At 46.7% G+C, this 13,126-nt stretch overlaps 7 protein-coding genes across 7 annotated transcripts; 3 read left to right on the forward strand and 4 right to left on the reverse strand.

Moving 5' to 3' along the window:
- Positions 1-345: 345 nt before the first annotated feature.
- FPSE_08143 (uncharacterized protein) lies at positions 346-1,446 on the forward strand (the record flags this gene model as incomplete). Its single annotated transcript, XM_009261261.1, has 1 exon — positions 346-1,446. One exon carries the CDS (start codon positions 346-348, stop codon positions 1,444-1,446), a length of 1,101 nt encoding a protein of 366 aa, XP_009259536.1.
- Positions 1,447-1,671: 225 nt separating this feature from the next.
- FPSE_08144 (uncharacterized protein) lies at positions 1,672-3,726 on the reverse strand (the record flags this gene model as incomplete). The annotated part of the gene is made up of 1 exon (XM_009261262.1): positions 1,672-3,726. The coding sequence occupies one exon, from the start codon at positions 3,724-3,726 to the stop codon at positions 1,672-1,674; it is 2,055 nt and encodes a 684-aa protein (XP_009259537.1).
- A 2,210-nt stretch (positions 3,727-5,936) lies between these two features.
- FPSE_08145 (uncharacterized protein) lies at positions 5,937-6,428 on the forward strand (the record flags this gene model as incomplete). Its single annotated transcript, XM_009261263.1, has 1 exon — positions 5,937-6,428. The coding sequence occupies one exon, from the start codon at positions 5,937-5,939 to the stop codon at positions 6,426-6,428; it is 492 nt and encodes a 163-aa protein (XP_009259538.1).
- Positions 6,429-6,832: 404 nt separating this feature from the next.
- On the reverse strand, positions 6,833-7,783 carry FPSE_08146 (uncharacterized protein; the record flags this gene model as incomplete). The annotated part of the gene is made up of 2 exons (XM_009261264.1): positions 6,833-7,503; positions 7,555-7,783. The coding sequence occupies 2 exons, from the start codon at positions 7,781-7,783 to the stop codon at positions 6,833-6,835; spliced, it is 900 nt and encodes a 299-aa protein (XP_009259539.1).
- A 656-nt stretch (positions 7,784-8,439) lies between these two features.
- On the forward strand, positions 8,440-8,771 carry FPSE_08147 (uncharacterized protein; the record flags this gene model as incomplete). Its single annotated transcript, XM_009261265.1, has 2 exons — positions 8,440-8,506; positions 8,557-8,771. The coding sequence occupies 2 exons, from the start codon at positions 8,440-8,442 to the stop codon at positions 8,769-8,771; spliced, it is 282 nt and encodes a 93-aa protein (XP_009259540.1).
- A 559-nt stretch (positions 8,772-9,330) lies between these two features.
- FPSE_08148 (uncharacterized protein) lies at positions 9,331-10,419 on the reverse strand (the record flags this gene model as incomplete). Its single annotated transcript, XM_009261266.1, has 1 exon — positions 9,331-10,419. The coding sequence occupies one exon, from the start codon at positions 10,417-10,419 to the stop codon at positions 9,331-9,333; it is 1,089 nt and encodes a 362-aa protein (XP_009259541.1).
- Positions 10,420-10,861: 442 nt separating this feature from the next.
- Positions 10,862-12,322, reverse strand: FPSE_08149 (uncharacterized protein; the record flags this gene model as incomplete). The annotated part of the gene is made up of 2 exons (XM_009261267.1): positions 10,862-12,079; positions 12,134-12,322. The coding sequence occupies 2 exons, from the start codon at positions 12,320-12,322 to the stop codon at positions 10,862-10,864; spliced, it is 1,407 nt and encodes a 468-aa protein (XP_009259542.1).
- Between the last annotated feature and the right edge of the window lie 804 nt (positions 12,323-13,126).

The raw sequence follows: 13,126 nt of genomic DNA on the forward strand, positions 1-13,126 counted from the left end.
GGTAGGGTTATGCTGTTTAGATTAGTGTAGTTAGCTTATTTATTTTGTACCTTGGATCTCCACGGCCCTCCTGTCCATCAAGCGGGGAAATATGGAACCGCGATAAGCAGGGAAGATCGGCGGACAAAAGGTCATGAGATAAAGGCGGGGAGACTGACGCACTGTGCTCTGTAACCTACAACGTTACTTCGAGATTGTCGATTCCATTCAATCTGTGGAATCCGACCTCGGAGGGTAAAAGTAAACCCGATACATGTCCACCTGTCTGCTCATCTCACTCATAACACACATTCATTGTCACGATCGATCAAATCACTCATCACCGAACCATCTAACCTTGCCATCATGTACTCTCCCAAAGTGGGCGACAGCCTGGATGACCTCGACACCCCGTCCATGATTGTCGACCTCGATGTCATGGAAGCCAACATCGAGAAGCTTATGGACAGACTACTTCCAACTGGACGGAATATCAGACCGCATCTAAAGACAACCAAGAGCGCTATCATCGCCAAAAAGCTTGTTGCAGCTGGTGCAAAAGGCGGATGTGTCGCAAAGCTGAGTGAAGCTGAAGCAATCACTGCTGCTGGCTTTACCGATCTCCTCATTACGTGTGAGATTGTCGGTCCGGCCAAGGTCAGAAGATTGGTTGAGATTTTCAAGAAGCATCAAGGTCTACGGATAGTAGTAGACGACGCTGACGCTGCTACCGCCATCAATGATGCCTTGGCCAACTCGGGTATTCCAGAACCTATAAACGTGTTGATTGACTTGGATGTCGGACTTCACCGCACTGGTGTCAAACCCGAAGGTGCTTTACCACTAGCACGACACATCGACACTTTGAAACAAATGCGTCTGATTGGTGTCCAAGGCTATGAGGGTCACCTGCAGCATCTTCACGACTTCCAAGATCGCAAAGAACAATGTCTTGAATCAATGCGCATTCTTACAGAGACTGCCCAAGAGCTCAAAAATGAGGGATTCAACATCGAGGTTGTCACGACTGGAGGCACTGGTACAGCCGATTTCTGTGCGACAGTGCCAGGTGTAACAGAGCTACAGCCCGGATCCTTCATTTTCATGGACACAGACTATCGCAACGCCATCGGAGCCTACTATTCCCACAGTCTGTCTTTCCTAGCAACAGTCGTGAGCAAGCAGGGCGAACGTCAAGTCACAATAGACACGGGTCTCAAAACTTTAACAACCGACAGTGGTCTTTCTGAATGTAAAGATCAAAGATATGTTTACAACCAGTTGGGTGATGAGCATGGGTCGTTGAATTGGGAAGAAGGAACACCATCGCTCAAGGTTGGCGACAGGGTCGAGATGATTCCAAGTCATATTGACCCAACTGTTAACCTTCACGATTATTATTATGCTCACCGCAATGGGACCATTGAGGAGATCTGGCCAGTTGACTCAAGAGGCAAGGTTCAGTAAGCTGTACCAGGGTTGACATTGATAAGTGTAAAAGTAGGCAGAGCTAGAAATATTGTCAGACTTGACCAATGTATTTTACACCTCTATGTTAGACACATTGCAATACTGACATAGAACTATCGTTCATATTGTGGTGTCGTGATATATGGTAGTCAAATCAAATAAACGCAAAATATAGTAAATAGCAACTGCATGGACCTTGACACATCATGAGCCTTCGCTTGGTTACACTATTATCAGTTCTTCCGCAACGAGTTCTTTGTTTCTAAAATCCCTCTTCCTTCCTCTCATAAACTGACCAACTCTAGTATATGGACCTGCATTGGCTGTGCGTGTGAGCAACAAACCGGATATACCCTTTGCTGTAGAACCCTCAGAGGATATCGCAAGACAAAAGACAATCATTGGTTCGGTGAGCCGGCTTTCATCACGAGTACCAGAAGTGTTGTCGTTCCATGTACCGTGCAGAACCTCTGGATCCTCCTTGAAATCAACCTCCGGATTTGCAGAAATAAAGTCCTCAATGTACTTGTCATAGCCTTCTTCATGAGACATGGTACTGTTATCGCGACCCTCAGAATCAGAGATAGGAAGCAAGACAAGGTTCCAGGTCTGCGGGTAGAACCATGCTGTTCGCACGAACCCTAGCACCTTTAGTTGCCCCGAAACAACCTCCCCAAAGGGGTTTTGGTCCAATCTTGGCGTTGTTGAACACTCCAAAATTTTGCAAATAGGAACTGTATTGAATATGGGCGCAAACACTTCGTCAAACTGAATCATGCCGCCTTCGATACTCGCCCACGACCAGGAAGGTGCGCGGTAGGTCTTTGGCCGGTACGAGTCAAGTTTTTCACCATCAGGCAGACTTCTGTGGTGATAACTGACATACCACGTCAGTTGTAACGCCAACTTGTATGTCCACAATCCGGCATAATACCCTGGGCCAAGGGCTGGGGCAAATGAGCCATGAAGGGCAATTCCTGCGACTGCGTTCAACTTGTCGTTGTCGAGACTGGCACGTCTGAGCGAATAGGCTGAAACAAGGCGACTCCAGCAGGTCAACGCCTCGTATTTCACGGCCAGTGCGTCTTGGTCGTCCATCAATAATTCGTTCAGATTGAGACTAGTGTATGTGTCCATACTGTCGTAAAAGGGATAATGGAAGGAATCACCAAAGGTCTTTGTACCAGCTTTGCAAGCCCACATCATGGTGTGACTAGCAAAGGTGACAGTCCTTTGAGCAAGCAACTGTTCCTGCAGTGTCCAAGCCCTTTTTGCCAGAGGCTCGGAACGCTCATCGTAGGATGCGTCATCGAGGCTGCCGAAGGAGAAGGTTCCAAACACGTTGGGCTTTACGCAGAATGGTATTGTGAAACTTAGCTTTGCATGAGGTCGATCCTGTAGAAAGCCCTCGGAGACTTCTTGTGCAGAGGCGGCGACAATTGTTAAAGTGGAAGAGGCATATATATCCTTCATCGATGAAATCTCCCGATTTTTGTCCTCTTCAGAGTCTTGAATGATACAAAAGGCATCTATCCACAAATATGGAATAGAAAGCTTGCGAATTACAGCAATAGCCTGTTGGAAAGTAAGAGGCAGCGTTCTATTGTCAAAACCCTTGATGAATTGTGTATAGTTCGACGTGTTGAGTGTGTCGAAGGGAGCTTTACCCCAGCAATAAGATACAGTCGCATACCTTCCACGACGCCCGCCAGATTCAATAACCCGTGGCTCGTCTTCATCCGCAGGGCTGACTTCGACGACCCTTGTAGGTAGCATAGCCTCTGCGTGTGGATCTAAACAACCCTCATGTTCTTTGCATTCCGCGAGCCACGATTGCATTTGAAGGCTACCCTCTGGGCTTCCTACGTCGTGTCTCAGTGGACGTGCAGTCACATGTGCTGACGCCTCATCGTTGCTGGAGGTAAAAGCATGGATACGACGAGTATCGGCGAATTCTTCTTCTTCTCCACATAAATAATAGACACGAACAAAGAACACGTTACGGCCCCTTGGTGTAGCTTGATGTCTTTCCCGACCAGGAAGCAACACCATTTTTATACGTGTTCTTCCATCCTTTGAGTCATCTAGGAAGGTTTCAACAAAACTGCACCAATTGCACCCTGATGATGAGGCATTTGTGATTTCGTCAATGGTGGAGACTGCCTCTGTCTCGTGGTGAATGTAAGGGTCGTCTTCGGCCGTACATGTTTTTTCGAAAGACTTAGTGTTGAAGAATTCATCCCAGCATTTGGCACAGACAAGGTCTTGTGGTTTCATGTTGCAAGTTGAGGTTGTTACAACCATACAGGACAAGGCAGTGGAAGGGCAGGGTTTCGTTTGGTGATTTTCAACTTCAATGCTGACACACGTGACCATTTTCATCCTTCAAGACAGCATAAGTTATGCCTAAATTAGAAAAGGCATCCTTGGAAGAAAAAGAAGCGATTGAAGACAAATGAGAGTTGCAGAGTCAAGGTAAGCCATAAAAAATACAAAAGTAAATTACTTGCCCATTCGTAAATATCAACTACTTGGGTTTTCTTTCTTGCTCTAAGTATAAAGGAGCCCTTCAACTGGAGTGGTAACATTTTGATCTTCTGTCCCAAACCCCCAGTGACCAATGCCATCACAATCAATACCCTCAGCAACTTCTCCCCATTTCAACCTCTGTAGCGACATTGTATACAGAATTCTCGTGGGGGTTTTAGCATCGAAAAAGTCATCGCTTATTATATTCTGCAAGCTTTCCTCTAGCCTGGCTATCAACGTGTTTGGGGCAAACAACTTCGGCTGCGTTGCGGTTGGGATAGTCGGTCTGTACGGTATACAGTGACAGGTCGCAGAGATGGCTTTAGAGTTACTACCCCCAAGGATAATGCTTCCTGGTAGCTTGATTTGTGAAATACTACTGTGCCGTATCCCCGGATCTGACTTTCTCATTGCGCTTGCCCTGCCATCGTTGAGCAACCTCATTGAGTTTATCGACACTTAGACACTCTGCGACAGCACGCTGCTGAGCCGACAGACCAGCAAGCATCGCGTTGAAAGCCTCACTCAGAGCTGGCTGTTCTCATTTGCCGTCTTGCCCTTCGACCCAATTCGATTCCTCGGGCCTGGCGACTGGCGAGTTGAGGGCCTGATTCATTCTTCCGTTTGCTGAGCTATTAGATAAAGGTTTTTATATTGAGAAGAAACTGCACTTCAAAGTGATGAGAACTGCGACAGTGCGTCTTGAACTTGTAGTCAGTGCAGAACATCCATCCTATTAACCATACAAAGTGAGACTGACCCCTGTGTTGTTGTTCAAGCCAAGCTGATGGTATGCAGCGGAGATTTCTCATGCATTACCTACCCAGGTTTGCACCTACTGACATAAAGAGATAGCGTTATAATTTTCTTCAGATGTTGTTTCAGCCACTGACTATGTTAGGCCTTCTCGATATACAAACTGCATTTCATCCGTAGAAGTTGTGGTGTCTGTCGAATAGAAAAAGTCATTCTCAGTCGCAGGTCTCGCTATGTAGTAAGTGGCAGAAACGACGACCTCTCATGGTAGTTGGGTTCTTGACAAACAGAAAAATCAATTAAATCCCAAATCGCATAAACTAGCCCAGTAATTTCGTGTCTTATGCTTCATCGGCCAACGTTTCCAGTCGGGATGCAAATCTGCAGGGGAAATTAATGCTGTACACGGGAATGTTTCATATTGTGGTTAATGTAGTAGGATAGATCATCCGGATCTGGTCCAGCTGTTCCAATATGTCTTTCAAATTGCTGTCATCGCTGCACAGAGCTGACCCAACAAAGCTCTTTGTTTCACAAAAGTCATATTTCAGACTATCGAAAAGCTCCATGATTCAATTGATAAGTTGGTAACAAAATATACTCTTCCAATTGACACTACAGTTGTGTTCGACTGCGCCGCAAGGTTGAGATTGGAAGCTGAGATGCACGCGCGTAGATGCTCGTCGTCCAGCAAGTATCATCTTGTCTACGGGCGTTAGTCCATTGTCAGTTCGGTTCTAAGGTTTAATTATACTATATTTAATTCTCACTAGTGTTCGTGTTTCAGGGTAACTCTGTTCTACGCCCGTGCATAACTTAGCAGGATTAAAAGGAAAATCAATTATGGATAATAAGGCGATCGGATCTGTCGGCACGTTACACTTAATTGCCGACGCGTTTAACTTTTTAGATGTGGCGGTGGGAAATTACTTTCTTCTGTAAAGATCAACAAGTTCGTATTTAAGGAGTATCTCGTGGTACAAGGGTCGGAAGGTTCGGTGGACGATGAATAAATAGAGACGAGTGAGACCCCAAGTTTAAATCACTTCCAAGCTTCAGTCCAAAACAAGACATAGCAACTACAATCTCCATTTTGACAACCTTTCTTCAAATATGTAAGTAACATTGCAAGGTCTTATTCTGGATCCATATTTCCACGAATAAACAAATCAGGCTAATCAACAATCAGTTCACCCGCAACCATGCTCGTCAAAGCTGTCCTCCTCTCCACAGTAGCGTGTAGCGCAATTGCAGCGCCCTACGAAGTCACCAACCCCGAGGATCTCAAGAACAACTGGTACAGCAACGACTACTCCGCCACTCGCGGCGTGAACGAGCAGATTCACTGGAAGTTCACCCTCGAAGGCCACAACGCCGTTCCCGACCCAGGTGACTTTTCAGTCGCCTGTCACGGGGTGCAGAATGGAGCTCCGTGCGGCGAGACCTGTGCCCAGAAAACACCTTTCACCTCCTGCAAGGATACAACGTATGAGGCGCGCCAGTACTTCAATGGGCCCAAGACTACCATTGAAGTGCGTCGCACTACTATGCCTGACTTTGGAAAGAAAGTCATCACCAGTGCCAATGTCAACATCACCGCGCAGACGGAGGTTGGTACAGTGACCTACGGGTTGCTATTTGGGGAGTTCCAGAAGCAGTTTATTTCCACGCTTAACGAGCCTCCTTCACCCTAGACATGAACTACTTTGTGGACTCATGTGAGATTGTTCTGTGTATTGGGCTTAATGCTGTATTCTTTGTATTATTTAGACTTAAATATAGCTTGGGGTTACCTCCCTCTCATAAACAATACACCTGTCTTTATGGTGGCGCCATCTCCCATGTTCCCCACTAGTCATCTCAACACCATTGTTGTAGAGGGCAGAGCCTGTCCAAGTTGTGAACCTTTTCATCAAATACCCACTATAAGTTTGGAACAACGATAGTTCCTCTTATTGTTGCCACTTTGATGTGAATCACAGCGCATGACACCGTGAAACATCACAAACGATAGGAGCAAAATCTGTTTAAAAAATGCAAACTAAGCTTTTAAGGACTCCCGTATAGCCCAGCTATTAATGCTTTGGTATTTTCTCGACTAAATGCTATGGCTAGATTCACTCTGGGTTTCGTTTTTCTCAATTCCATATATCCGATAATACTCTTCGCTGATGGGAATTTGCTTTGCGCCTGTTGGTCGTGTGACATTTCGTCCCCAATCCTTTGGCACAGAGTTTTTATCCTGCCACTCGTATATCGCATCGAAATCCCTGCACTGATGATTGACACCAAAGTCTGGGAAGGGGTTTGTCTGTGTTTCAACCCAGTTGAATGTGATAATGTCCAAATTTCCATTGCACATAAGGTTCTGCATAAGTATGTCGGTGCAGTGGCTGACATGAATCCAATGCAGTTCGCTGAATGGTTTCTTGGCTGTGCCATTCCGGTGATACTCAGCCCATGCCAGATGTCGAAGGAGGTTCAGGCAGTGAATTTGATGGAACATATCGATCTGTGCCATATAGGCATTTTCACCGAGCCCATACTCTGGCGGAAACTTGACAAGAAGCTCTGGATCTTTGCCTAGTCTTCGAACCTCATTCTCGGTGATGGGGAACACACGGATGGTCTCGAGGTCTTCCCAAGCTTCATCAACTGCTGGGTCGGGCTTGATGGAATTGCGCCACTTTGAAGGATTTTGGGCTTCGAATAAGCCACCCTCAGTCTCTATGGGCCTCAGTTTGAAGTTTATTGAGTCCAGGACAGGAGCTGTACTGTTAGTCACTGCTTTGGATTGTGTTTACCGAGTGAAAGGCTTACAATAAAATGAAGTCTTGCGAACATGCTCCATATCTGACACCACATTGCTTCTCATGTAGGTAGCCACGAAGAGACAAAGAGATACCAAGAAGAAAACGACGTTGAAAGCGAACCAGGCGCGGCCTTTCCAACTTCCTCGCTGCTTCAATGGGGTCCAGTCGGTTCCCTCGCTGCCCTCTTCATTATGAAGTAGACTCTCATCAGAACCGTTCTTATCCTTGAAAGACATGGTCTCAGTGTAGGTAAATCTTCTTTGAAGGAATGGGATTCCAGTAAGTCGCGAGGCTATGAAAGATGAGAGTTTGTTGGAGTCAGATCAAAACGGTATGACAGTGGTCAATATTACTGCAGAACCCTTATCTCTGACATCAACTCGATGAATACCTACATCGCATTTGATGGGTTGCACAAGACTACAAAAGAAGAATTGCCTGCCTAAACAGATCTTCAGTTAAGGTACTTTTGGGAGCGGATGCAGATCAGTATCGTCATGATCCCTTTACGAGATTCCCCCGCAGGCACTTTTGAAGATCAATGCCGAAGTTCCGACCATCAATTCGGTGGTTGCCTTAAACAGCGCTATGTACACCATCACCAAAGCCTATCAGCCAATCGTATACAGCAACGAAGTTGGGGGCGAGATGTAAGGCATAGAACTTATGTTTATTCTGTATGCTATGTCGTATAGTCCAACTAGAATGACGACTCTTATCTACCCCACACTCAAACGACCTTCCTTTCTAAGAGATCACAAGCCTAGTCAATATCCAGTGGATGGACCGTGGTAAAGGATATCAATGTATTTAATATGTAGGATGGTCAGACATTGTCTAAACTTGTTAACAGAAAACTCATAATCTCTAGCAACAATTTGATTATCCGAACATGAAGCTATCTCAATTCCTCAGCGTCGCTGCGGTGTGCGGATTTGCAGCTGCAAGCCCTGTCCCAGGTGAGACTTTATCTTCTTCCGTCGAGGCATTTTGTTGATCTTGAGTACAGGCAATGCCATTGCGGAACGCGAGAACTTATATGCCAGACCCTATGGACTGAAGATGAAGGACGATGCGTTTAAAAAGCGTGAGAACTTATATGCCAGACCCTATGGTCTGAAGATGAAGGACGATGCGTTTAAGAAACGTGATCCCCAAAACACGTACGGAAAGGCCTACACCTTGAAGATGAAGGATGATGGATTTGAGAAACGCGATGAGTAAAGCAGGGCCTTGTACTCTACAATCTGGTTATGGGGATAGCAAAACACTACTCAATCTCAAATTTGGATCTATCTCTAGGCATTTGTTCAAGACTCTGTGATTAATTGTAGGCAAATCTTTCTACCTGAAATGTCTCGCGTAAACGGATGAACTGGCACTTTAACCTTTTCTGTTGTACTTGCCAGTTTAAGCGTTTAAGCATATTAGAGTTATGGCACACGGTTAAATCCTTGCCACAAACCAACGACCTCCAGGATGTCAGTACGAAGTCATCTCGCCACGATCAATTGCCCTACATAATTAAAAACAAAGTCTTGGGGTGAATAAAGCGAGAAACTGCTGCGAGATGTGATTGGTCTAATACAGAGGCTTTGCTTAGTTAAGTGACTGAAACGTATAAGGCGAAGCTGCCGCACATTGTCTAGAGCTGAGGGGACTGTAAGTGGAATATGACTGGGGCTGGAAATAATAGTATAAATTAAACTAATTATGCCAGGTCTTGAGGCTAGATAGGTCAATAGTTAAAGGTAGAGTCTACTATAGTAATAGATCTAGGCTTTTAGTCCTCTTTAGTAACCCATGGCAGCGTCAACACTAACTTTCCAAATCTCCCAGTAGACTCGACCTTTTCAACCTCCTTCAGCGCGTCCTCGGCTGTTCCCTTGAATACTTCAACAGGGATCTCTTGGAACTCTTTGCCATAATGATCCATCACCCAGCCGAGGGCCTTCCACATTCTGTCCGCCGCTTCCATGTTGGGGGGTATATCAACCCTATCCCCGTTGGGCAGGTCAAACGAAGTGTGGTAATGCCGAGCCCCGATACAAGGCTCGAAGCCTTCCTCAGGCATTAAGAGTACGGTTACCAGTTTAACTCGGTCGTTCCTGGGCAGAGAACTAGCGAGGAGCGTCTGTGGACTGGGCGTAGTCATAGTTCCCAGTGCGTCGAATCCCCAGACAGGCACATCGCCGGCGCTTTCCACTAGTGCCTTAATGCGAGCTGGGGTGCTCTCGTCGCTATAGTCAAAGCAGTGGGTCGCGCCCAGCTTCTTGAGAAATTCGTGTCGCTTGGGTGACGCTGTGACGATGATGGAGGTGACACCGCTGGCGCGCGCAAGCTGGATTGCAGACATGGCGACGCAGGTGGCACCGGCCCAGATCACCATCGTTCCCTCGATAGGACCTTTGGCATCTTGCGGGAGGGGTAGCTTGAACCGATTGAAAATCGCATCATTGGCAGTCTGGACCACAACGGGGAGACCAGCAGCGTTAGGGTGAGGCAAGTTATCGGGAACCTTGAAGGCCCATGCAGGTGGGATGGATATGTATTCCTGTTGCGTGCCGAAGCGCTCGGGGCGGTCGTTGGAGCCGTTTACGTAGCCGGTAACGATGTCGCCTGCCTTGAAGGGTGAGCTGGCCAGGCCAGGGCTCTCGAGCACCTTGCCACAGAACTCATGACCCATCACGCGCCGTCGGCAGTTGAAGAACTTCAGCACTCGAAAGTCGGATGGGTTGACACCTGCGTACATGACCTTGATGAGGATCTCATCGTCACGAAGTGCTGGCATCGGGAGGCTGGTAACGACAGGTTTGCCCTCTGCATTGGCATAGAGAGCAGTACTGGTAGTAGGGGGGTTTGTTGCAGTCATCTTGAAAGTGAGGATAATGGAATTGTACTTGGAATATAAAGAGACAGACTAACTTCGGTAGATGTGCTGTTTTATATGCGAGCTGCCAGATACTAACTACGGTACTGTATGATTGACTTAGAGTTTGCGGATATGTATCACAGCGGACATCAGCGGACTTCCACGAGCAGACTTGCAGGTTGGCGGACTTTTAGGATGGCGGACTTTTGACAGTGCGTACAGCCCTGGAGACGCTTCTTCTATCACAGCATACGTGGTATAGATGGGAAAGTTGGTTATTGGGAAAACCTTGATCTGATAGTGAGTTTTTAATCGAAATGAATCCTTTGTTGAGAATTTGAAGTATATTGAGACAACCAAGGCTACGGCTTAGAGATTATAAAAATTAAATGGCGGATTTGCAGGATAGACGACTTGCAAGATCAATAGCCTACTTAAAACTCTAGATACCAGACAAGATCTGAGGGAAAAGCTTCTCAGTAAAATCCCACAAGATCGGAGTGTAGTCGGGAGCCCAGCTGAGTCCAGTCCAGAATGTGTTGCGCTGGCCTTGCAGAGCATAAAGCTTCTGGTAGAATCCATCAGATAGTTCCTTGGGTGACACTTTGGGCACAGTGAGTCCGTGTGATGCGAAAGCCAGGATGGTGGGGTCAGTAACATCATATGTTCCCGCTGTATCAATGTTGGTGAAGACCTGTTTGATCATAGACTTTGCTTTTTCGGCGGTCAGACTGGCACGGCCAAGGACACGCGTAGTCCAGACGTCCTTATCGCCTGCGCGAGTGTACGCATCAACAAAGTCACCTTGAGGAAGGTAAAAGTTGCTGGGGTTGTCCCACGTGTTGCGAATGCCGGGAACATCGGAGGGCAAGCTGGTCTTGCCAACAACACTGACGTAAAGTCTTTCCCAAGTGAATTTGGAGAAGATTGACTTTTCGTTCTTGTCGAGATCCCATGCGTCGGTATTGCCAGGGGAGGGAGTTGCTGCGATAAGAAGTTTCTTCGCTTTGACATGCTTCTTTCCGTTTGGTGTTTGGATGACCAAGTCGACGCCGTTGGCCTTGCGACTGCTGGAGACTACCGTGCTTTCGAGAAGGACGTCATCTTTCATGAGGTCGAGAACGCGGTCGTAGAGTGTTTCTGAAGAATAAGTCTCGGGCCACTTGAAAGATGGGCCTGCCAGACCAAAACCGAGAGCGGCGAGTTGGGGTTGTCCAACAACAGCCAGGACAAACCAGGTAGGTGTATTCACTGCATCAGAAAGCCAGATAAATGTGCGAAGAATTTCAAGAGAGCTGCCAATGTTGTGCTTGTCGAGGAACTCTCCAAAGGGCAAGAGAAGGTCGGCTGGAATTTTGCCCTTCTTGAAATAACCATTTTCGAACCATGGCTGATACTTGACTGCCAGGGCAATGTACTCAATCAATGCGACAGTTGAGTTGATAAGCCCGTAGTCAGCATCAACAGTCTTTCCAGTAGTGAAGTCGATATCCTTGGTGGCGAAAAGAAGATCGAACCCGCTCTTTGCATCTGGGTCAATCAGGCCGACATCAAATCGCTCGAAGAAAGCCCTGGTCTTCTCTCGGTTCAGGTAAGCTTGAACTCCGTAGTTGATTGGCCTGTCTCCGCCTTCGGGCTGGTAGGCATGAACGTGGCCGCCCTGTAGAATCTGGTTAGAATAGTAATGAGGGTTGGATTAAGTCGGCCAACTAACAAGCCTGTTTTCTTTCTCAATGACGAGAACACTCTTTCCGTAGTCTTCACGGAGTCTGACAGCAGCATAAGAACCTGTCGCACCACCACCAATGATGGCAACGTCAACCTCCTGGTGATCAGGCTTGGGCTTGGCCACGGCTGCGCCGGCAAGGTAGGTAATGAAAATAAACAAACTCTTCGACTTCATGATGAAATGTATTTGTTGAGTAGCACTGAGTGAGTGATGCCAGTATCCTAATGTTGGATTGCCGCGACTTAAGTAGTCTGAGGTCAGATCAAACGTTCTGCATCCATTCGGATATGGCGGGCGCATGTTACTAGGGTTGAAAGTAAGTGTCAGTGCACAAAACAAACAATCTCGCAAGGGCTTGTTTGTCCGACAGCCTCATGCACAGAGTTCCACATCAGGTAATGTCGGCTTGTACAAGAATCACCACCGCTTGGACAGCATAATCAGTATGGTGGCATCGTATTCGGAATAGCTGGACCAATTGAGTTTAATGAGCGTGTCTCACTTAAGTGTGTAGATCTCGGCAGTTGGTGGCTGAAAAGCATGTTGGGATGAAAAATGTCAGCATAACTTATTTATGCGACAAACAAAGCTAGTAACTAAAATGGAAACATCAAGTCTTGAAACGGGCTGGTCTTGTTGGGCTAAAAACCGTCAAACAGCCACTATGTAACAGAAAACGATGCTAGTGCCTGGGCTGAACTTTGCCATTTTGTAAATTAAAAATCTACACCAGAGATGTTGCAGATTTGCCGGAGATAAACCACGCAATGCTCATAATTCTAGTCCAATACTTCACATGATTCAAAGTCTCACGTGTCAGAGTCTTTATGATAAATTGGTTACTCGAGCTGATACCCTGCATCTGCACATACCCTAGAGGTGATTTACCTCCACGACTGTGTCGTTTTGCACATATATCCCCGACATATTGTCATTCGATACAGAAATCGACTTCCGACTGCAGATAACTGTATGCAC

Source organism: Fusarium pseudograminearum, chromosome 2, assembly GCF_000303195.2.
Source record: "Fusarium pseudograminearum CS3096 chromosome 2, whole genome shotgun sequence".
Classification (NCBI taxonomy): Eukaryota; Fungi; Ascomycota; class Sordariomycetes; order Hypocreales; family Nectriaceae; genus Fusarium; species Fusarium pseudograminearum.